This window comes from Oncorhynchus mykiss, chromosome 6, assembly GCF_057628025.1.
Source record: "Oncorhynchus mykiss isolate SJ-2025 chromosome 6, ASM5762802v1, whole genome shotgun sequence".
Classification (NCBI taxonomy): domain Eukaryota; kingdom Metazoa; phylum Chordata; class Actinopteri; order Salmoniformes; family Salmonidae; genus Oncorhynchus; species Oncorhynchus mykiss.
The window spans coordinates 67,776,003-67,800,264 of NC_143027.1; the positions used below are offsets into that span (position 1 = coordinate 67,776,003).

A 24,262-nucleotide genomic window follows, 5' to 3' on the forward strand; every position below is an offset into this window, starting at 1 on the left:
CTGCCATTAGGTACCGAGATGAGATCCTCAGACCCCTTGTGAGACCATATGCTGGTGCGGTTGGCCCTGGGTTCCTTCTAATGCAAGACAATGCTAGACCTCATGTGGCTGGAGTGTGTCAGCAGTTCCTGCAAGAGGAAGGCATTGATGCTATGGACTGGTCCGCCCGTTCCCCAGACCTGAATCCAATTGAGCATATCTGGGACATCATGTCTCGCTCCATCCACCAACGCCACGTTGCACCACAGACTGTCCAGGAGTTGGCGGATGCTTTAGGCCAGGTCTGGGAGGAGATCCCTCAGGAGACCATCTGCCACCTCATCAGGAGCATGCCCAGGCATTGTAGGGGGGTCATACAGGCACGTGGAGGCCACACACACTACTGAGCCTCATTTTGACTTGTTTTAAGGACATTACATCAAAGTTGGATCAGCCTGTAGTGTGGTTTTCCACTTTAATTTTGAGTGTGACTCCAAATCCAGACCTCCATGGGTTGATAAATTTGATTTCCATTGATCATTTTTGTGTGATTTTGTTGTCAGCACATTCAACTATGTAAAGAAAAAAGTATTTAATAAGAATATTTCATTCATTCAGATCTAGGATGTGTTCTTTTAGTGTTCCCTTTATTTTTTGAGCAGTGTATATAAACTGACAACCCTTACCCTTTTTCTCATCCTCATTCCTCCTTTTTTCCTACACATCTTTCTCTCATCATATTCCTCATTCAATTCCACTCCTCACATCTTCCCTCCTCCTTCTCACAAGCTCCCCTCCTGCTCAGAGGGGTTGGGTTAAATGCGGAAGACACATTTAAGTTGAAAGCATTCAGTTGAACAATTGACTAGGTATTCCCCTTTCCCTCCCTGGCCCCTTCCCCGACCTGTGCTTGTGCTGCGGCAGCCTGCTCCTGCTCCTGGTAGTACTGGGAGGCTCGTCGGTCCTCCTCCTCCTGCAGCTTCTTGGCCAGCTCCAGGTCACTGATGCCCTCGGGGAGCTGCTCCCACTGCAGGTCCTGACTCTGCTGCTCCTGCTGCAGCGACAACGCCATCAGGTAGTCCTGCATACGATGAGGAGGGGGGGGGGGGGGGGGGTAAAGAGAGAGAAAGAGAGAGAGAAAAAGAGAATAGGACCAGGTTAATGATTCTCACGTCATGGTGTTTACACTGTTACCAGAGTGATGTGCCACTGCCAAGTAAGCCTAGTTGTAAGCTACAAAGCACCACCCATTTTAAAGTCAGGGCTACACACCTCTTTATTCATTCATAACCCTCATGTAGAGTGAAACCAAATATTTTCCTGAGTGCAGCATCAGACTGTCTTAATTGTCGGCTATGATATGCCCTCTCAAGCATAAGGGTGTCTGGGTGGATGAGAGTGTGAGTAGAGATGACTACTCCCCCCCTCTCTGTACTGGGTGAGGGTGGTGAATATGGACCCTGGCAGATGGACAAGCTGCTGGGCAGCCCTGCCACCAGGCCTAACGGGCCAGCCAATCAGCTGTCGTCTGCACAGGGGACACAAACCACATCATGCATTATTAAACAGCCAATCGAAGTGCAGCGTGATGCAGCGCAGTACAGAGGGATGCGCCACATGTCACGGTCATTGCCTGATCAGGCATTCAGACATCAAAACCCTGAGTGTGGGTGTGTGTGTGTGTGTGTGTGTGTGTGTGGGGGGGGGGGGGGTTAACAGGAGAGCAGAGGAGTTTTGAACATCTATTATTGAGGAACTTTTCCCCACTACTTCTCCAGAGTAGCGCTGAGTGCAGATGGAGCAGGCTAGAAAGCCACGGGAAAGCAGAGCCCAGATAGAGGAGATGTGTAATATTTACTGTACCCTTTATGCAATCCACTCTGTTTTTATTTTTATTTAACTAGACAAGTCAGTTAAGAACAAATTCTTATTTTCAATGACGGCCTAGGAACAGTGGGCTAACTGCCTTGTTCAGGGGCAGAGCGACAGATTTTTACCTTGTCAGCTCAGGGATTCAATCTTGCAACCTTTCGGTTACTAGTCCAACGCTCTAACCACTAGGCTACCTGCTACCACAATCAGGTACACTCTGATTGTGACTCACCCTGACTTAGTATTTTTGTAATGCTGCACTGTGACTGTGCACCTTGTTCTCCATGGTATACATCCTCTGCAAGAGATATGTGGTGCACCCAACAGTGCGAAATGGCTGCCATGATTCAGCTAGATCGGTGTTCAGCATTGTTTGTCATTGCTCCCATGAATGAAGTGGAACTGGATCAGAGGGCCCAATTGGCGTAGTGGTCTGACCTGGTCTATCTGGTCCTGCTGTCCGCGGTACACCGTTTCTGGGTCTGACGGGGGTCGCAGGCGGAACTCAGAGTCACAGAAGTTGCCATCCCCGTCCACATTGTGCAGGCTCTCCCACACCACCTTCTCCTCCGTCAGGAAGCCCTGGTCTGTCACCAGGAGGTACAGCTGGCCCTGATCACACGGAGACACACGTTATACACGTCTTATCACTGCCAGAAAATACATCTACACACTTTCACACCCTCTTATTCCTGTAGTAGGTTAACCCTGGATAACAGGTCTGTGTGTGTTTGTGTGTTTAAATGAGGGGGGCTTTGGTATTATTGGTAATTATTTATCTTGGGGTCATGGGTGCTACACACAGCTTGCTTCACTTGGCAAGCATGCTCACACACACACTCTCACACAGACAGGCCTGCTCAACTTCCCCTGCTACAGATAACAGGAAGAGCCTGTCCCAGCTGCAGTGATAAGTGGAGGGAGCACAAGGTGGTTGAAACCATCGTAGATAGCATTAAGACTCTAGGTGCTGAATAGGTCTCCATCACGTGTCTACCATGCTCTTTGGGGCATTTGTATTCATGCCCTCACACCAGCCTCAGAACCCTATGTACTGAACATTACATCACCTGGGACTGGGGTGTGGGGAGATCTATTGTGAGGGGGAGGACAGGGAGAAGGGGAACACACTAACAGTGCTCAGCTGTTAACAGATGGTTGAAAAGACTTGGATGAAAGAAAGTCCCCATGTGTCAACAACCTACAATACATAGAATGAGGTGATCTGATCCGGAAGCTAGCAATACATTTGAAATAAAGGCTTATCTGGGACTGAGTGATATGAATTCGGTAACATTATGCAGTTCATTTATATAACACCCTTTATATAACACCCACTACTAAGAGGACAAGGCAGACTTAACTTGTTTTTGTTCATAGTGGACGGTGGTTTGGGGACGCTGTAGCAGAGGAAAGTAAAGAAGACCCATTCACAGTAAACAGTACTGCAAGGCCCCATTTGTCATAACCACCTGGCATAAAGCAGTGGATAAAGGCTTGTCAATGACTTGACTGGTCATTCACCTTGAACTTGATCATGGTGCTGAAGTGGTTGTTCCTGAAGAACACACAGAGCTCTCCTTCCTGCACGGTGGACGTGAGCTCACACAGGCCGTGGTACGTCAGCTGGGTGGCCGTGCTGTGCAGAAACTGCTCGGCTACAAAGCCTGCAGGTAGAGAGAGAGGGAGAAAGAGAGAGGGAGAAAGAGAGAGAGGGAGAAAGAGAGAGGGAGAGAGAGGGAGAAAGAGAGAGAGGGGAGAGAGAAGGCAAGAGATAGATAGCGAGTCAGCGAGAGAGGGACTGATATAGAGATATAAAGTGATGTACAGACGGACAAGGATAGACACACTGACCTATAGAATGAGACACAGAGAGAAAGAGAGCGAGATAACGCGAGCGAAAGAGATAGAGTTGTATTGAGTGACACGAAGAGACAGGGTGATATTCTAACTAAGACAAGGAGACAACTAGACAGACCGCGGAGAAGCACTGGAGAGGAAACTCTTCGCCCCGCTAACCGACTCACTCTTTCGTTATTTGTTTATTTATGTGATGATGCTAAAATGTTTATTCTATTCTACGGAGTCTTTACCCTATGTTCGTATTCTTGTATTTTATTCTTTCTTATTGTTGTTGCATTGTCAAGAAGGAACCTGCAAGTAAGCATTTCATTGGACAATGTCTACCACGCGTATCCCGTATATACGACTAATAAAACTTAAACTTGATGCTAAAAGCATAAAACATTCAGCCCAGAAGCAAACGTGCCTATGACGGGAATACATCTGAACTGCCCTGGGTGAGCAATACGAGCAGCGTGAGAGAGGGAAAGGAACAAAGCTCAACTAAAGTCAGTCGTCCACAGGAATGTTTAGCCCAGACCTCCGTTTATCTGCTTCAGCGCAATAGGAGAAAATGTCGGCCTTATCAAGCAGCCTGGGATGTGTAGCGGAGAGGCAGCGAGAAAGAAAGCAACACATCCCTCCAGTCGATCGGTCCACCCACCTTCCCCAGCCAGCTCGCTGCTGTCCGACTGTTTGCAAGAGATTATCTTCTCCACCAGCTGGTTGTAGCTGCAGTTACCCACAGCCTTCACTGTGTCGCCCATCTGGAGGGAACATAAAAGAGGAGAGCATTCATCCACCATTGTTGTGTTCTATTATGCAGTGAAGAACAAGCGACAAGAACACATTGTCATGTTTTCAAAAGAAAAATACTCAATATGAGTTGTACACTAACCAGTCATTCTGAAGTAATTTCTTTCATAAATAATGTGTGGAGTTGGTTTATTGTCTATATGACAAACGGCTATAGAGTACCACAGTATGAGTTATAATACCCATAAAACCTAGTGGTCAAACAGGGAAATAGTTCCAATATTTTTTCGACCATTCATTTTTCCCACAGAGGATTTTAGAAACACTTAAAATAAGGGCTGTGTTTCGTGTATGCTTACCCTGGTGTGACGTTTTGATAACTGTGTAAATCTCTCTAGGACAAGGTGACTTTAGCAATAGCTACATGGGTTAAAAAGGTAGACTTAGCATTATGATGTTGCCGTGAGAAGCACCGTAGTTACTGCAATGAGTGCGATGCAATACTTTGCTCTCTGTCACTCAGAGGATCTGGGCATGTGCACAGGGTTTGCTTCACGCTGCTACAACGTGGTAGCTACAGGACCAAAACAGCAGAGAAGGTCAGCCTCAGGGTTCAATGTTCTGAGTTATTGCGGATATTGACCCACTACTGCAGTTTTCTTTGTGCATTTATGTCAACTCGCCGAGTCTACTTTTAAAGGGGGCTGAGAGAGGGAAGGGTTCTCACCTGCAGGTCCACCAGCCAGCCGTGGTAGAGAGGGATGTCCAGCAGGTCAAAGACAATGCACTCTGGGGTGTACTCAAAGACCCGCACCCCTGTGAACTTCACGTTGACATCCAGCCCCGTCTGCAGCTTGTGCAGCACCGCCATGGCATCACTCATATTCTGGGGGACAACAAATAGAAAGTCATGTTCCTTTTCAAGGTCTTTAGCCAGGGATGTTAGTCTTTGTAGAATTGTTGTTAACTATGGCATTGAAATAAGATTTGACATTGGAATAAATGTTGAGGACAGTGAACCAACTACTGTCACATACTTCAGCCGTTCCAGCTAGAAAAACAGCAGACTCACCCACAGAAACCTGCTAGTTTGTACTATCAGTTAAGTGTACAAACTGTACAAATCAGAAAGTGTCCTGACCAAGGAACTTCCTGTCTACCGTACTTATCACTCCCTCCTGTCTTTCGCCCCTCAGACACAGAAAAGACTAACAAGACCCGTCTGTAGCAACGCACGTCTTTTTCAGCCATCTGTTTCCTGTGTTTGAGGAACGCAAAATCCACTTGTAACTTAAATCTTTCTGAATTGATTGCTTTCACTTTACTTCTACGACTCCATCATACTTTTGCTTGTGCCTGTCTTTTTTAGTCATTAACGTTACGACCGCGGAAATATTTGTAATGACCCGTCAAACACACTCCGGTAATGCCTGAAATGGGCTGAATGGAATACATTATCTTTCTGTTGCATCTATAAGAACACTAAAGCTTATTTCGGGGATGTAACACATCTCAACACAAGAATGAGAAGAAAGATCACTTTATTTTGATGTGGAACTGAAAAAAGTAATAATTTGCTACAATTGAAATGTTAACAAATTAAATGCACTGAAATGAATGCAACTTCTGAAAATGAACACTCGGATTATAGTGATATTGTGTCTGAACTTGCAAACAATTCAAAGTATGTATAGGTAGGTGTAATCTACAGCCAAGCGTGTTGGATTTTAATCCGAGGGGATCCTGCTATTGGCACAATTGTTGAATTATGCAACAGAACGTGACAACAGTCATTAATTAGGCAGTCTAGACAGCACAGGTGAGTGCAGGTAGACCAAGAGTCCTAGACAGAGGAGGTGTTTGTGGTTGCAGCCCTGTTCCACCCCTTTATGTTAATGTTTCATTTATGCAAATACATCCATTGTATTTATGCAACTGTTTCAAGTACACATTTTCTTTATTTTAATATAAAATATAAAATAAATACCCGACTTATATATATCTATAAATAAAATGGTGAGTGCACCCCCCCCCCAAAAAAAAATAAACACCTGAATTCCCAACAAAATCCCTGAACGCCATTCATTATTTTTCAGTGCCAATAAAATGTTTTATGTGCTATAACTCAGTCAATCCTGATGAATAAAAAAAAATGATCTAAAAGTTTGGAGTGTATTCATCTATTGTCCAACTGCTGCATTTATTAGAATTGTTTTCAAAACCTTTTAACAATTTTGATGACCGTTGCTTTGGTCAGTGTCACAGGGAGCCTCTGCCGCTGTCCCCACACCCCACACACACAGAGAGGTGATAGTGGGTGACTTTGTGTGTGTTTTCTCAATTTTCTAAGAGGATAACCTGTCAATAACCTATCAATAAATTCCCAAACGCAGGGAGATTCTCCAGCTTTCGTACTTAGCGGTGTGGCTCATTGAAAAGCCTTTCGCTGGACGATCTGTGTGTGTGTGTGGGGGGGGGATTAGGACGCCTGTGGACAGTTGTGGGGAGGATTAGTATGGTCCATGTAACAGACCATGCAGCTGCTCCACTCCAAAGGAAGAGAGCTTCAGTCACATGACATCAGATGAACCCCCTGAGAGTTACTGATTAGCGCCTCACTAAGCGGGGGGCTTCCTCCACTTCCACAGTGCTTTGCTTTGCTGTTTACACTATATATACATAAAGGTATGTGGACACCCCTTCAAATGAGTGGATTCGGCTATTTCAGCCACACCTATTGCTGACAGGTGTATAAAATTGAGCACACCGCCATGCAATCTCCACAGACAAACATTGGCAGTAGAATGGCCTTACTGAAGAGCTCAGTGATTTCAACGTCATAGGATGGCACCTTTCCAACAAGTCAGTTGGTCAAATTTCTGCCCTGAAAACGTCTAGGAGCAACAATGGCTCTGCTGTGAAGTGGTAGGCCAAACAAGCTCACAGAATTGTCTGTCCTCTGTTGCAAGACTCAGTACCGGAATAATGGTCTGAATTTTTTGAGGGGTCATGTAGTCCATCATTGAGACACACAGCAAGGATTCTCTCTGCTTTATCCTCCTTGTTTTCCTAATTGCATTTTTTGAGGACAGGTGCTAAAGCACAAGTCAAACGTGAGTCAGCGCAGTGTAGCAAAAACACACACACTGACAAGTGCACACACAAATGTGGGCACTGCGTCTCTGTCTGGCGGGTGGCGAAGCTGTCAGCACAGTAAGAGATCAGGAACGTGCCCGCCCACTGCTCCCGCTCTGCCCAGTGCCCAACATGCTGCATGCTCTGAACACTCACACCCTCCTGCTGTGTGGCCAAGCCTTGCTCCACTCGGCTCCAGCCGCTCACAGACTACAGATTATGACCAGACTACATCTAAGTGCCACCCTAACCACACTAATCATAAATTCTGTGCTGAAAATGGGATCCACACAGAGCCTGTGATATTTGCATGTGATGATGTACAGTAGACTATTCCCTGGACAATGAAGGCCAGTATTCAATGGTTCCACTCCAGCTTTTACGAAAGAGGGAGACTGATTGGATAAACAGGCCGGCCTTCCTGTAACGTTCCACTAACAGGCTGGGAGCCAGATCAACATTTTATTCCCCCCAGCAGTCACACACACACAAGACCACGCTCATTCGCCAGCACGTCTCTCTCTTTCTCACACACGCTCTGCTTCCACTTGCGACTGGTGAGTGACTCCAGACCTCCATCCGCTGGCAAATCAGGCTGATCAGGCTGACCACAAAGCTGACTGACAGACTAATTGACAGACACAGGCAAGAGCTTTGCTTCAGTTTTCATGTCAATGGCATTCTGGACAGCTCCCCGAGTATTATGGAGATCTGGCACAAAACTTTATTAGGTCATGTTAAAAAGAAAAACGCTATTGCAACCTCTTTGCAATAAGAAATTGAGACCAAAAGCTCAAGAGAAGTTCCAAGTGTTTAATACCAAGGATACATTCAGCTGAGTGCACATACTTAGAAAGTTCACAAAACATCTTATACTCTTCCCTCACCACCCTCTTGAAGTTGTCACCTCCCTAGCGATACATTTTATGACCCCAATGAGTTTCCCTCTGGCTCCTGTGGAATGTCCATGCTCCTCTCTTTGTTCAGCCAGATGTCAGAATCCCACCTCGTCCATCTTCTGTTCTGGGCTTGACCCTGCTCTCTGATCCTAGGCAATTTCCTCTTACCTGATTGGGTTATGGTTTCTAGATTAGCATACACACAGTTTCAGGGCCTAAACTCCATTAATTATCACAGTAATCATTCACTAAACAGGATAAAAACTACAGTTTAACATGTTACATTTTAATTAAATCCATCAGTTGCCTACGTCAGTTTAAGTCTGCATTTTAGTCTACAACTGTGCACTCTTAAAATCCACAATCATGTTGCATACAGCGACACACTCCCATCCTGCCACATTATTTTTTTAGGAGCATCTCTATCTCAATAAAATAGAATATTCTATATCGTATAACCATAAAAGCGCTGTCAAGTGAATAGTGCTAGTGTGCAATCTCTCAGGAGTGCCATTTATGGGAACATGACCAGTCTTTGCAGAATAAACCTTTACTAAGCGCTCCAGTTTCTGAGTTAATGTTTAACAACAGCCAAGCAATCGCTATTTTAATCCGCATATCCTCCGACAGATGATATTTTATGTTTTGAAGCCAGAATTTATAAATAGAACTCTGTTATGATGAACTCCTTCAACACTCTTCAAAATCATAATAAAAGGAGCTTGACTATTCAAATATGCAGCAGACAATATCAAACAAAAAGGCAAGAACAAGATTATATATATATATATATATCAAAAACTCCAAGTCAATCACACTTCTGTGAAATCAAACTGTCCACTTAGGAAGCAACACTGATTGACAATACATTTCACATGCTGTTGTGCAAATGGCATAGACAACAGGTGCAAATTATAGGCAATTAGCAAGACACCCCCAATAAAGGAGTGATTCTGCAGGTGGTGACCACAGACCACTTCTCAGTTCCTATGCTTCCTGGCTGATGTTTTGGTCACTTTTGAATGCTGGCGGTGCTTTTACGCTAGTGGTAGCATGAGACGGAGTCTACAACCCACACAAGTGGCTCAGGTAGTGCAGCTCATCCATATGGCACATCAATGCGAGCTGTGGCAAGAAGGTTTACTGTGTCTGTCAGCGTGGTGTCCAGAGCATGGAGGCGCTACCAGGAGACAGGCCAGTACATCAGGAGACGTGGAGGAGGCCGTAGGAGGGCAACAACCCAGCAGCAGGACCACTACCTCCGCCTTTGTGCAAGGAGGAGCAGGAGGAGCACTGCCAGAGCCCTGCAAAATGACCTCCGGCAGGCCACAAATGTGCATGTGTCTGCTCAAACGGTCAGAAACAGACTCCATGAGGGTGGTATGAGGGCCCCGACGTCCACAGGTGGGGGATGTGCTTACAGCCCAACACCGTGCAGGACATATGGCATTTGCCAGAGAACACCAAGATTGGCAAATTCGCCACTGGCGCCCTGTGCTCTTCACAGATGAAAGCAGGTTCACACTGAGCACGTGACAGACGTGACAGGGTCTGGAGACGCCGTGGAGAACGTTCTGCTGCCTGCAACATCTTCCAGCATGACCGGTTTGGCGGTGGGTCAGTCATGTTGTGGGGTGGCATTTCTTTGGGGGGGGCCGCACAGCCCCCCATGTGCTCGCCAGAGGTAGCCTGACTGCCATTCGGTACCGAGATGAGATCCTCAGACCCCTTGTGAGACCATATGCTGGTGCGGTTGGCCCTGGGTTCCTCCTAATGCAAGACAATGCTAGACCTCATGTGGCTGGAGTGTGTCAGCAGTTCCTGCAAGAGGAAGGCATTGATGCTATGGACTGGCCCGCCCGTTCCCCAGACCTGAATCCAATTGAGCACATCTGGGACATCATTTCTCGCTCCATCCACAGACTGTCCAGGAGTTGGCGGATGCTTTAGTCCAGGTCTAGGAGGAGATCCCTCAGGAGACCATCTGCCACCTCATCAGGAGCATGCCCAGGCGTTGTAGGGAGGTCATACAGGCACGTGGAGGACACACACACTACTGAGCCTCATTTTTACTTGTTTTAAGGACATTACATCAAAGTTGGATCAACCTGTAGTGTGGTTTTCCACTTTAATTTTGAGTGGGACTACAAATCCAGACCTACATGGGTTGATAAATTTGATTTCCATTGATAATTTGTGTGTGATTTTGTTGTCAGCACATTCAACTATGTAAAGAAAAAAGTATTTAATAAGAATATTTCATCCATTCAGATCTAGGATGTGTTATTTTAGTGTTCCCTTTATTTTTTTGAGCAGTGTAATTAATATATATACAGTGACTTGCGAAAGTATTCGGCCCCCTTGAACTTTGCGACCTTTTGCCACATTTCAGGCTTCAAACATAAAGATATAAAACTGTATTTTTTTGTGAAGAATCAACAACAAGTGGGACACAATCATGAAGTGGAACGACATTTATTGGATATTTCAAACTTTTTTAACAAATCCAAAACTGAAAAATTGGGCGTGCAAAATTATTCAGCCCCTTTACTTTCAGTGCAGCAAACTCTCTCCAGAAGTTCAGTGAGGATCTCTGAATGATCCAATGTTGACCTAAATGACTAATGATGATAAATACAATCCACCTGTGTGTAATCAAGTCTCCGTATAAATGCACCTGCACTGTGATAGTCTCAGAGGTCCGTTAAAAGCGCAGAGAGCATCATGAAGAACAAGGAACACACCAGGCAGGTCCGAGATACTGTTGTGAAGAAGTTTAAAGCCGGATTTGGATACAAAAAGATTTCCCAAGCTTTAAACATCCTAAGGAGCACTGTGCAAGCGATAATATTGAAATGGAAGGAGTATCAGACCACTGCAAATCTACCAAGACCTGGCCGTCCCTCTAAACTTTCAGCTCATACAAGGAGAAGACTGATCAGAGATGCAGCCAAGAGGCCCATGATCACTCTGGATGAACTGCAGAGATCTACAGCTGAGGTGGGAGACTCTGTCCATAGGACAACAATCAGTCGTATATTGCACAAATCTGGCCTTTATGGAAGAGTGGCAAGAAGAAAGACATTTCTTAAAGATATCCATAAAAAGTGTTTTTTAAAGTTTGCCACAAGCCACCTGGGAGACACACCAAACATGTGGAAGAAGGTGCTCTGGTCAGATGAAACCAAAATTGAACTTTTTGGCAACAATGCAAAACGTTATGTTTGGCGTAAAAGCAACACAGCTGAACACACCATCCCCACTGTCAAACATGGTGGTGGCAGCATCATGGTTTGGGCCTGCTTTTCTTCAGCAGGGACAGGGAAGATGGTTAAAATTGATGGGAAGATGGATGGAGCCAAATACAGGACCATTCTGGAAGAAAACCTGATGGAGTCTGCAAAAGACCTGAGACTGGGACGGATATTTGTCTTCCAACAAGACAATGATCCAAAACATAAAGCAAAATCTACAATGGAATGGTTCAAAAATAAACATATCCAGGTGTTAGAATGGCCAAGTCAAAGTCCAGACCTGAATCCAATCGAGAATCTGTGGAAAGAACTGAAAACTGCTGTTCACAAATGCTCTCCATTCAACCTCACTGAGCTCGAGCTGTTTTGCAAGGAGGAATGGGAAAAAATTTCAGTCTCTCGATGTGCAAAACTGATAGAGACATACCCCAAGCGACTTACAGCTGTAATCGCAGCAAAAGGTGGCGCTACAAAGTATTAACTTAAGGGGGCTGAATAATTTTGCACGCCCAATTTTTCAGTTTTTGATTTGTTAAAAAAGTTTGAAATATCCAATAAATGTTGTTCCACTTCATGATTGTGTCCCACTTGTTGTTGATTCTTCACAAAAAAATACAGTTTTATATCTTTATGTTTGAAGCCTGAAATGTGGCAAAAGGTCGCAAAGTTCAAGGGGGCCGGAACTTTCGCAAGGCACTGTCTGTCTGTCTGGTCTGTCTGTCTGGTCTGTCTGGTCTGTCTGTCTGTCTGTCTGTCTGGTCTGTCTGGTCTGTCTGGTCTGTCTGGTCTGTCTGGTCTGTCTATCTGTATGTATGTATGTATGTATGTATGTATGTACAAAAGTTTGGGGTCACTTAGAAATGTCCTTGTTTTTGGAAAGAAAGAAAAGCACATTTTTGGTCCATTAAAATAACATCAAATTGTTCAGAAATACAGTGCAGACATTGTTAATGTTGTAAATAACTATTGTAGCTGGAAACGGCTGATTATTTATGGAATATCTACATAGGCGTACAGAGGCCCATTATCAGCAACCATCACTCCTGTGTTCCAATGGCACGTTGTGTTAACTAATCCAAGCTCATCATTTTAAAAAGGCTAATTGATCATTTGAAAACCCTTTTGCAATTATGTTAGCACAGCTGAAAACTGTTGTGCTGATTAAAGACGCAATAAAACTGGCCACCTTTAGACTAGTTGAGAATCTGGAGCGTCAGCATTTGTGGGTTTGATTACAGGCTCAAAATGGCTAGAAACGAAGGACTTCCTTCTGAAACTCGTCAGTCTATTCTTGTTCTGAGAAATGAAGGCTATTCCATGCGAGAAATTGCCAAAAAACTGAAGATCCCGTACAACGCTGTGTACTACTCTCTTCACAGAACAGCGCAAACTTGCTCTAACCAGAATAGAAAGACGAGTGAGAGGCCCCAACTGAGTAAGAGGACAGGTACATTATGGTGTCTAATTTGAAAAACAGGTCCTCAACTGGCAGCTTCATTAAATAGTACTCGCAAAACACCAGTCTCAACAGTGAAGAGGTGACCCCAGGATGCTGGCATTCTTGGCAGGAGCTTGGAGAGCTACGACTGTACGGCAGTCAGAACATTCTCCTTGGACAGTAATCGAGAGACTGGTATGTACACACGCACACATGACTGTTCTCCTCCCCGAGCGATGACGTCCGTGAAGAGAATAACATTCACAGATGTGCTGGTTCTTTGCCGCAGCAGAGTGGAGAGAAGGAGGAGAGGAAGAAAGGCCATGGCACTCCCACATTCCAGGCAGCAGGGATAGGGATGGGATTGTGGATGGGAATTATAAAGACATCCCTGCCAGGCCATGTGAACCACCCAGAGCCCCAGCACTGGCCTCGATCTGAACTCAGCCATGCATCCCTGAGCACCCTCCCACAGCGATGTGAAGAGACATGACCTGCCCCTCATGACCATGTTGTGCGGTTGGCCTGATAAGACGCAGCTTATGTAACCTATATAGGGGCTAAACGCAGTTCCAGGGCAGTGAGCTGTTTTTTATGTAACCTATATAGGGGCTAAACGCAGTTCCAGGGCAGTGAGCTGTTTTTTATGTAACCTATATAGGGGCTAAACGCAGTTCCAGGGCAGTGAGCTGTTTTTTATGTAACCTATATAGGGGCTAAACGCAGTTCCAGGGCAGTGAGCTGTTTTTTATGTAACCTATATAGCGGCTAAACGCAGCTCCAGGGCAGTGAGCTGTTTTTATGTAACCTATATAGGGGCTAAACGCAGTTCCAGGGCAGTGAGCTGTTTTTTATGTAACCTATATAGGGGCTAAACGCAGCTCTATGGCAGTGAGCTGTTTTATATGTAACCTATATATAGGGGCTAAACGCAGCTCTAGGGCAGTGGGCTGTTTTTTATGTAACCTATATATAGGGGCTAAACGCAGCTCTAGGGCAGTGGGCTGTTTTTTATGTAACCTATATATAGGGGCTAAACGCAGCTATAGGGCAGTTTTATATGTAACCTATATATAGGGGCTAAACGCAGCTCTAGGGCAGTGGGCTGTTTTTTATGTAACCTATATATAGGGGCTAAACGCAGCTCTAGGGCAGTGGGCTGTTTTTTATGTAACCTATATATAGGGGCTAAACGCAGCTCTAGGGCAGTGAGCTGTTTTTTATGTAACCTATATATAGGGGCTAAACGCAGCTCTAGGGCAGTGGGCTGTTTTTTATGTAACCTATATATAGGGGCTAAACGCAGCTCTAGGGCAGTGGGCTGTTTTTTATGTAACCTATATATAGGGGCTAAACGCAGCTCTAGGGCAGTGGGCTGTTTTTTATGTAACCTATATATAGGGGCTAAACGCAGCTCTAGGGCAGTGGGCTGTTTTATATGTAACCTATATAGGGGCTAAACGCAGCTCCAGGGCAGTGGGCTGTTTTTCCATAACCATAATCATCATGCTGCTTATTTTCATCTTACATAAATATACATTCATTGGTGTTTCTGGAGATTCATTCCCAATGCAAATGTTGTGCAAATGCACATGACCGTATAAACACTCATCTTAACATTGCATCGTTGCCATTTAGAATATGATATATTTCTGGATAGAAGAAGACAGGAACTGCAGTCACTAAATTGCAGGCAGGGATATTTTAGGCTGGGAAGTGAGAACAAGTGAGCCCCCTTGGCGTGGTGCGAGTTAATAGTGTGATGCTGCTGCTTTACTTTTTGGCTGCTGCTCTGCCATCAGAGATCTAAGAGGGAGAGGGGGGGTGCCCAACAACCTAGAGCCTGCCTGCCTCATCCTGCATGCCTGTCTGATTCTCCAACATGAGCCACAGACAGACACAGAGATGAACCGGTAGACATGCGTATGATCAGTGAATAACTGCCCTTATTGATTGTGTTTAGGCAACAGTCCTTACCTGTTCATAGTTTAGCCGCTGGGCTTCAGAAATCTCTTTCGGCTTGGCATCGAGGATGTAGTCTCCTGCAGGGGCGACAGAGCGAGAGAGGAGGAAGCAACATCAGAGGACCTGGGGATACAGGCTAAGTAAAGCAGCCACAGACACACAGGGGAGCTGAGAGGGAAAATATCATCAGGGTAGAGCCCTGCCCGCTCACCAGTGACATCACAGCCTGCTTACGTCAATCCCAAGTGAAGAGGTGATATTAACGACTATGTTCTGATTTCATAAGAGGTGTCTAATCCTCAGTGAGAAGCGGGATGTTGAGTGCTAAGCGCTGGCCAGCTGTTTTTCCAGGAAGGGCTCGGCCAGGCATGCGGGGTCAGTCAAGCTCTGGCCAGTGGGGAGCCGCTAGAGAGTTGTTAAGGGCTTAGTGTAGGACCTAGGGAGAGCAGCCACTGGGGCGGGCAGGGAGAGCCTTGTGAAGAGCCCTGTGGTGCTAATCACAGTGCACCTGTCATCCAACCATTAACGTCGCACCCAACTCCACCCTCCCCTCTCTGAGCAACACATAGCGGCAGTGTCTAGCTGTCAAAAACATACCCACTCGCAAGATATTTTATGTTACAAGATAATGATTCTGAGACTTTGATATCTGAAAAACAAAAATAGGCCTACTTTTTCTCATGATCCAACGATTGCTATCTTACTTTAACAAAGTGAGCCAGTAGTCAGTGTGTTTGAGAGCTGGGGAGATACTCTGATTCGATCTCTATATCCTCTCCTCAGAAAACAGGCTTCCTCAGCCCTGGCCATGAATGCACCCAGCTGAGGCCAGTCAACTGACTTGGACATTTCTATGCCCAGGGAACCCCCGGCCATACCCCCCCCCCGCCTGCCCCGTTCCCTGCCAGCTGACTCTAGACTGTGCCCTCCCTGCCTGGGCCTCTACTGCTGCTGATGATGATTCACTGGCATGCTCCACAGAGTACTAAATCCCAACACCGACCAGCAGCCTCTTTAATACAACATACATCTCCTCCACTTCTGCCCCTATGGGCCTCACAGTAGTTATTAATACAGCGTCTGAATCAGCCCACGTTAAATGGGGCTCTTTGTGAGCAGCTCTTTTTCACAAGCCATTGTTTTTTGTCTGGGCATAAAACAATAACTGTGCGTAATGAAGTGCAGTGGTGAGGCTAGGAGACAGGCCTATCTACATGTTCCTGGACATTACACAAGATGAATGTTTGACCAGGGACCAAACCATTCATTATGAGCTCTCAGCCACTAGCTGGAGTAAAGACAAAGCCGTCTCCACAAACACGGAGCTGCAATTTATGGCACTTGTGAAAGAAGAGCAGAGACGACTCAGAGGTATATCTGGGATGATACGCGCACACAGCCTGCATGACGCAGTTAAAGGTCGGTATTGTACACAAGAGGGATGGCTACAACCGTGATCATTCCTCCGAGGAAATCTAACACGACAGTCGGAAAAACAGGAGTTGCATGAAATGAAAACGCTGTGCTTCATTACTGTTTGTCACCTGTGATTTGCAGAAGGGTTGAAGTGCTCACTGAGTCAGGGTGCTCAAAAGAGACAGGGAGTGTTTTTACACTGAACTTGGAATCAACCATGGGTATCTGTAGGAGCAGATGAGCAAGGTGCAGAGCTGCAGACAGAGGGAGCAATCAGGGGATTCCATCTGGGGCACAATGGGGGAGAGGGCCCTGAGTGGGAGGGAGAGGGGGTAAAGGCCTCTCTGGCTTCTTACTGGTATTGAACATAGAGCTATGGGGTTGAGTGAGTTCTGTGTTCCATCAGACCCACACACTAGGCTACCTCTAATATATCTAAAGATGAGCAACTGTGTGTCTTTCAATGTGCTAATGCTTTGGGTCAGTCTGAATGGTCTCCTCTCTCAAGGTTTCATGTCAGTTGGCCAGCAGGGTACAGTTTACAGTTTATTGTTTGCCTCCTCTCTTATAAAAAAGTATTTGAAGAAGGTCTAATTAGATTTGCCTGGTCATAGTGTCCTCTGACAATGAAATGCACACACTGTAGATTATACTTTTTCTTCCAGCAAAATGAACCAAACTCTAATGCATGCAATTCAATTATAATATATCAGTCATGGACACCAAGCGCTATGGACTCAGAGGCAGATTCTGTGGGGAGGAAACACAAGGCTCTCCCATTAACTAACTAATCTGTCCCCCAATGAAGCACGACAGTGTACACTGTAATTAAACCATGGTGAGAAATATCCTTAGCCATAAATTAACGACAGTCTGTGTCTTGGCTCATCATGACTAATACAGATTAAATAAAAACCAGTTGAATCTGCTAATCACATGCAGAATGTAGGACAATGTAGCACAAACAGTCAGGAGTCTTTTAGCGCAAACTGACCTCTATACCGAACTCCCAAATGATCATATGAAAGTAAACAACTCCCATGGCATGACTAATGTGGATACATTTCAGGACTTCTGGCGTCTCTCAGAACTCAGCAGCTGGTGACTCCATTTCTCTTATAGTTAGAGTTGTTATTGACGCCTAACAGTCTTTATATGATGCATTTAGCTAGAACACACTCAAAACGGGACACTAGTCATAGCACCAGTCAAAGAATTATAGAGCTGGTAAAATTGAAGCCAAACTGACCACTGCCATGAAAAGAGGGCTTGGCTATAGTGACAGATTTTTCTCTCTCTATAGCTTAGATGAGAATGCCTTTAGTAACAGGACACCCCTGGTTCTTCATCATAACAGCACCCAGCTACGGAGGGAGGCAGTGGGGTCAGCGTGCTCCGCAAGGAGAAAGAACACAGCTCCTGTTTCCCTGACGTTAGCAGGGCTTGGTCCACAGGGATTCTTCAGTCCTCCTGGTCAGTCTATACTGGACCATACCACCTGACCTCACATGGGTATTAGCGATGTGCGGGTGAGCTGTTTGTTCATCCGCGCCCGCTCACAATTGGTAATAATCCATCCGCAAGCGCTGATGAAAATCTGAGGCCCTCACCCGACCCTAACCCACAAATACAGAAAATGCGTTGTACAGACTGAGATGGAAACATTTTTAGATTAGCCTACCAAAATGTCAGAAATTATAAGCAGAAACGTAGGCCTGTTAGTCAACTATGTTAGTCTATAATTAGATAGAGGCAGCTTCTCTTCTGTAATTACTTATTGTCCTAGAAGACTAAATAAACCTTTGCTCACCAGAATAATGTTAGAAATCAATAGGGTTAATGTTTCAATCTATACTGAACAAAAATATGTACGGTGTTGGTCCCATGTTTCATGAGCTGAAATAAAAGATCCCTGAAATGTTCCATACGCACATAAAGCTTATTTCCCTCAAATTAGTTTACATCCCTGTTAGTGATCATTTTATCCTTTGCCAAGATAATCCATCCACCTGACAGGTATGGCATATCAAGAAGCTGAATAACAGCATGATCATTACGCAGGTGAACCTTGTGCTGGGGGACAATAAAAGGCCACTCTAAAATGGACAGTTGTGTCACACAAAACAATGCCACAGCGTGCAATTGGCATGCTGACTGCAGCAATGTCCACCAGAGCTGTTGCCAGAGAATGTAATGTTAATTGTCTCTACCATAAGCCACATTCAACATTGTTTTACAGAATTTGGCAGTACGTCCAACCGGCCTCACAACTGCAGACCACGTGTAACCACGCCTGCCCTGGACCTCCACATCCGGCTTCTCACCTGCGGGATCGTCTTAGACCAGCCACCTGGACAGTTGATGAAACTGAGGAGTATTTCTGTCTGTAATAAAGCCCTTTTGTGGGGAAAAACTAATTCTGATTGGCTGGGCCTGGCTCCCATGTGGGCCTGCCCTCCCAGGCCCACCCATGGCTGCGCCACTGCCTAGTCATGTGAAATCCATAGATTAGGGCCGAATGAACTTATTTCAATTGACTGATTCCCTTATATGAACTGTAACTCAGTAAAATGGTTGAAATTGCTGCATGTTGCGTTTATATTTTTGTTCGGTATAGTTGACTTTGTTAAAATTGTTGCCTTTCATCTCTGCTTCTCTCACACAAATACGTTCTGGGACCAAGGAGAAAATTGAATGACTTAAAAAAAAACATGAAAGATTTTACATGCAAAAATGTCTAAATGACATCAGTTTCACCGGTTTAGAAAATTAAAACAGCTCAACATGTTTTTGATAAGATCTCAGTCCAGTCTGGATAAATATTTTATGTGGTTTAAATAATAAGATAATAATAATAATAATAATAATAATAAAGATAAAGTGATGGCTTACACTTTTATGATGCTGATAAAGATAGCACCGCCACCTTTATAGACTGTCCCTAACCGCACATTCATTCTCTCAAGATGCTGAAAGAAACAATAATTATTATTAATTCTGCAGGAGTTAATATTATATTAGGCGATGTGAGAGGTTATAGACCTACAGTCAATCCACATTTCAGTTAAGCTACTATTACATTTAACCCATCTGAACAGTAGTTCCCTTGAGGTGCCATCTTGAATTCCCCGTCATGAGACTGTTGAATCATCACACATGACAGAACTGCCATCCTCCTTTTTGACTGCTTTACTACATTTTCCCCAAACATCAACGCTCCATTTCGCAGATTTTCTATTATTGAATTAAACTCCGACATTGTCCTTTTTGCCTCAGTGGATCGATTTGAACTTTTCTGCCCAAGTCCCCAAATGCATTTGGCAATTGCCGTGTATTTAGGGCACTACAGTTAGTGTGTAACCTAAGCTTTAGGGCCTAACGCCAGACAGAAATAATTCAATGAAAAACTCAATGTAGTCTATAGATATGAATTGCACATTTATGGATTTTTTTATGCATTGTTTTCTCTTTATTCAACTCGCCCACCTGCCCTTCATCCATACAATATTTTATGACCCTAAACCTACCCACCACATCTGTGGGGACTCCAGGCATATAACTAATCTCCTGAGGGCAGGTCTAGCAGCTAGGTGACGACCAGAATGCGTATAATGATCCAGTTACAGTATTGAATTTATTACAGAATCTTCCATTGTATTCACTGGCTAAAAATCAAGTGGAGGTTTTGTTAATTTATAAGGAAAACTCAGGTAATATTGGCATATTGGGGATTTCACAGCAGCTATGCAATTACTGTGTGCCATTGCTTAAATCATATGAAATCCATATTATATAGCAATTTATCCTAAAGCTAGGAGAGGCAGCAAATCCACATCCGTCTACTGAAGGGAGGTGAGGAAATCAGTATAATAAAACTGAAGGGCCAGGCAGGCAGTGAGGCAGGTCCTGTGATTATTCATACAGTAATGCCTTCCCAGGCAGTGGGACATAATTACAACCCTCCAGTACTCTGTCATTAAGGTCACATTGCACTTCCCAGGCTAGTTTCTACTACAGCTCAATGCTCCACTGCACTGGTGTACTACAGTTACAGCCAGACTAGCAATTTGTGACATGGACCTTCCAGGCAGGTTCAAAACCAAAGAAAAATACAGTATTTCCCATTGCCTTTGAGCACCGTCAAGGTGGCTTGAATTTGTATCAGGCTTAAAAAGAAAACAGGTCACAACTGTCTGTAAACTTAGAGAAATACTAGAGACCAGGAATAAACTGTACATTTCACCCTCCAGGAGGGCACCGAAAGAACAGGTCACTGATTTAAATGACACTTGGGTCTTCGGTTTCGTAAACAGATTCCCACTTGTACTTACCAAGATATTCCATCAACTGTTCAGCAGTTATGATCTCCATCATTGGTGGCATCTTCACCTGTAAATGAACCACATACATTATTTAACAAACCAAACAATATGACTAAAGTTAGTCAGGCCAATAGAACCTGGCTGACAGGAATCTCCCTCCCCCATGATTATGGTTCACAGTAAATACACCCACACCTGGGAAGTGGAAAACTGTGTTTAAAGTCACCAGAAGTGCACTGTTAGCGGTTGCACAACTGTCAGCACACACACAGGCGTTTGAAGCAAAGAATTCTGTTTACAGTCACTTTCATGTCACCCATTTTCACAGTAGGTAGTGAAGTTTTAGGGAAGGTTTCAGACACAGAGCTGCAGTTTAAGTTGTGAAGCCACATACTGAATCAGAATCTCCACCGCCTGCCAACCAACTGTCACTGACAATAAATAAACATTATCTTTATGATGTAAATGAAACCAGAGGCTTAAAAATGACTAAATTGGAAGCTCTGAGACTACTTATAAGAGAGAGACTGAGCTGCCAAGGCCTCAGCATGGGAAAAATATATACAACTGGGTCTATGGTATAATTGGTCAATGTGACCTGTCAACAAACTCCATCATAAAATTACAATAATTGAGTATTAAGAGAAAATTAAGATGAATGCATGAGTGGTATAATTTGAACTTTGACTTAAATTCTGCCCAAATGAAGGAAGATTATTTATGAATCTTCAACTTTTCATAGTATTCTATATTCTGGCAGGTGACAATAGCTTATTTTACTACTGACCATTCAATTTTTATTTTAAACTGATAATACAACAGATAGCGTAGTTATGATGACCAGCTTCAGAATTACTTCTCTATTAGAATTTAGTATTGACAAATAATAGATGTGAAAATGTTCCAAATGGCATCACGCACACCACATGTAAACTTGTCTCAGAGGTCTGGTTATGATGTCAGTCATTTACCTTCCATGCCAGCAATAGGACATTCATAATTGCCAGCAATGGGCATGGACCGTTCTCATTCTGGGTAATGATAGGTGTGTTTTCCTCCTTCCACTTGATCCACTTGATGTGGTATATGGACTGGCCAGCGCCCCGGTCCTTAGTGCACGGGATCTTAGTTCCATCAGCCCCATACTCGCTCTGTAGTGTTATTGCCAGCCCCCTGTCCTCCAACCCTTCACTGTTGAGATCGAAACTGGGACAGGAGTTGAGGTTCGAAAAGGACTCAAGTGAGTCGGCGCTCCTAGATTCTGCCGCGATGCACGGGTCACTCCCACTCTGCAAACCCTCGCATATGGTTTTGTCAATCGCAACTCCACATTTGACGTTTCCCGTATTTGTTTTGTCCGAACATAGGTGTGTCGGTTTTGCCAGCTTCGCTGGTTCAACTGACTCACGACCCAACAACTCAGCTTCACCATCTGTAATCCTTACCCCCATTGCGGAAGGCTCGCCATCCGTTTTATTGTTTACTAACTTTGAGGTGGCACCCTCGTTATTTCCTGTAGCCAGTTGCGTGCCATATCCCATCCCGTTACTCAAATTATCTCCAGATCCAGAGGACAATGTCTCCGACCAACCACTCGGTTGAATGTTCTTCTCTTGCACCGGGAGAGACTCGATCATTTCTGCCATATCTAATTTCTCAACACTGGAGATATCATTACTAGCAGTGCTAGGGGCACTACTGGAGCTAGTAGTACAACTAACCAAAGTACTGAGAGAACGCTCACTATTCTTGCACGTATCGGTCGCTCCCTTCATTCCGCCAACTGTTTTAATATCGCCCATCTCTCCTGCAATAGTAGCACATAGAGTACTTCCTCCAACATCTCGATGCAGGTTTGCATTTTTCTCCATTTCGATTTACACACTGTCGACAGCTTTAAGCTAGCTTAATTCCAGCTCCAACCCCACAGACGCCATGACATCTCTGCCAGTGACGTCACTGTAGAAGAGCCCACAGAGTTCTGGAAGAAATGCCTCTTCAGGCCAAGGAGAGGCAGTAGAGAATAACTGGAGACGTGAGTGCTGATTTTCATAATTTGGGTGTGTTCTGTTAATTTTTAATCAGTTTGCAACATATTGCAATGCTTTCTCGGCATGGTTTCCTGTCATTTTTACATTAATATTAATTGGCCCCCACGATTAAATCGGGGAGGGGACTGTGGATCTATCTGTCTCCATCCTTTCGTTTATATGTTCATTTTAATCACATGCGATTTCTCAGAAAGCACCGGGCCGATTTGAACGAAATTTGGGTGAATAATGAGTCTTGCCATAGAGAGCAGGCATTTACAAAATTACTCTGATTGGCCAGATGGTGGCTATAATAAGAGATTGAAAATGCAAATTTCGAAGGTCTCCTCACCCTGTTTGACCTAAAGTCATGAAATTCGGTACATAGGCCCCTCTCCTCACAAGGAACACATTTGCATCAGGGACCCATAAGGTCCGCCACGTTGGATTTTCCGCAATTTAGAATTTTGTGAAAAACACTTAAAATGCTACTTTGCTGGCACTGAATGGCCGATCTGCACACAACTTTACATATGGAATTTATGGACAAAGGTCTCTTAATGCAATATTTTCCAGACTAGTACCGAAAACAACATGGCCACTATTGACCAATAAACGTTCACCTATGCATGGCCTGGCACTTAAATGCATATACATCAGTCAAGGATATTCATATTGTAACACAAGTTGTTGCACATGCTGCAAACACTGTCAAGACTCAACATATGCAAGAACATAGTGATGGGTCGTTCGCGAACGAGTCGGCTGTTGTAGGTGAACGTTGGGAGCACGCTCGCACATCAGAAGAGCCGAATCTATTTATAAAAATATACAAAAAAATAAGTTATGAATAATCAAAAGATTTAAATGAATAGAATTAACTAATTCAAAGAACGAAAATATAAATAAAATAATATAGGCCTAAATTCTCAAGAGCACACACATTCGTTATGTCTGCTCAGACTAACAGCCTCACCTGTTGTTCCTGTCAATCAGACACGCAGTGTCAACCAAAGATGCGCGAGGGAGGACCGAGCCAACTCACTCACAGTCACACACTTAGAAGCCGAGGAGAGAGAGTAAGGAAGGACAGCTGTAAAAACAACAGCTGGAAAATGAGTCGGAAGCACAGTAGCATTTGGATGCATTTTAATAATGTAGACAATGTTAGAGCACAGTGTAGAATTTGCCAAAACAAAATCTCATATAAAGTTGGTTCTAGCACAACCTACACCGGCATATGCGAACTGTGCACCCAACTGTGAAGCTAGCTGTAGAGGAGCTTCAAAAAACTAGCGGGCCTGCTAGTGATAGTGGTGGAGCCAACACCTCCACACGTGGAGATGTATCCACT

At 44.4% G+C, this 24,262-nt stretch overlaps 1 protein-coding gene across 5 annotated transcripts in view; it reads right to left on the reverse strand.

Moving 5' to 3' along the window:
* The window catches only part of LOC110526413 (MINDY lysine 48 deubiquitinase 2), a 29,432-nt gene extending 5,619 nt beyond the window's left edge, over positions 1-23,813 (reverse strand). For 2 of the 5 annotated variants that reach the window (XM_021607379.3, XM_021607378.3), the window contains exons 1-8: positions 21,850-23,813; positions 20,888-20,945; positions 15,153-15,217; positions 5,177-5,335; positions 4,358-4,460; positions 3,376-3,518; positions 2,290-2,463; positions 884-1,060 (exon numbers count right to left, since the gene is read on the reverse strand). In XM_021607379.3, the coding sequence (XP_021463054.3) occupies positions 884-1,060; positions 2,290-2,463; positions 3,376-3,518; positions 4,358-4,460; positions 5,177-5,335; positions 15,153-15,217; positions 20,888-20,945; positions 21,850-22,749 (1,779 nt within the window). In that variant the 5' untranslated portion in view covers positions 22,750-23,813. Of the gene's footprint in view, positions 1-883; positions 1,061-2,289; positions 3,252-3,375; positions 3,519-4,357; positions 4,461-5,176; positions 5,336-8,383; positions 8,652-15,152; positions 15,218-20,887; positions 20,946-21,849 lie in introns of those variants that run through there. The other 3 variants (XR_016496822.1, XR_016496823.1, XM_090238673.1) reach the window with 3 other exon arrangements.
* Positions 23,814-24,262: the final 449 nt, after the last annotated feature.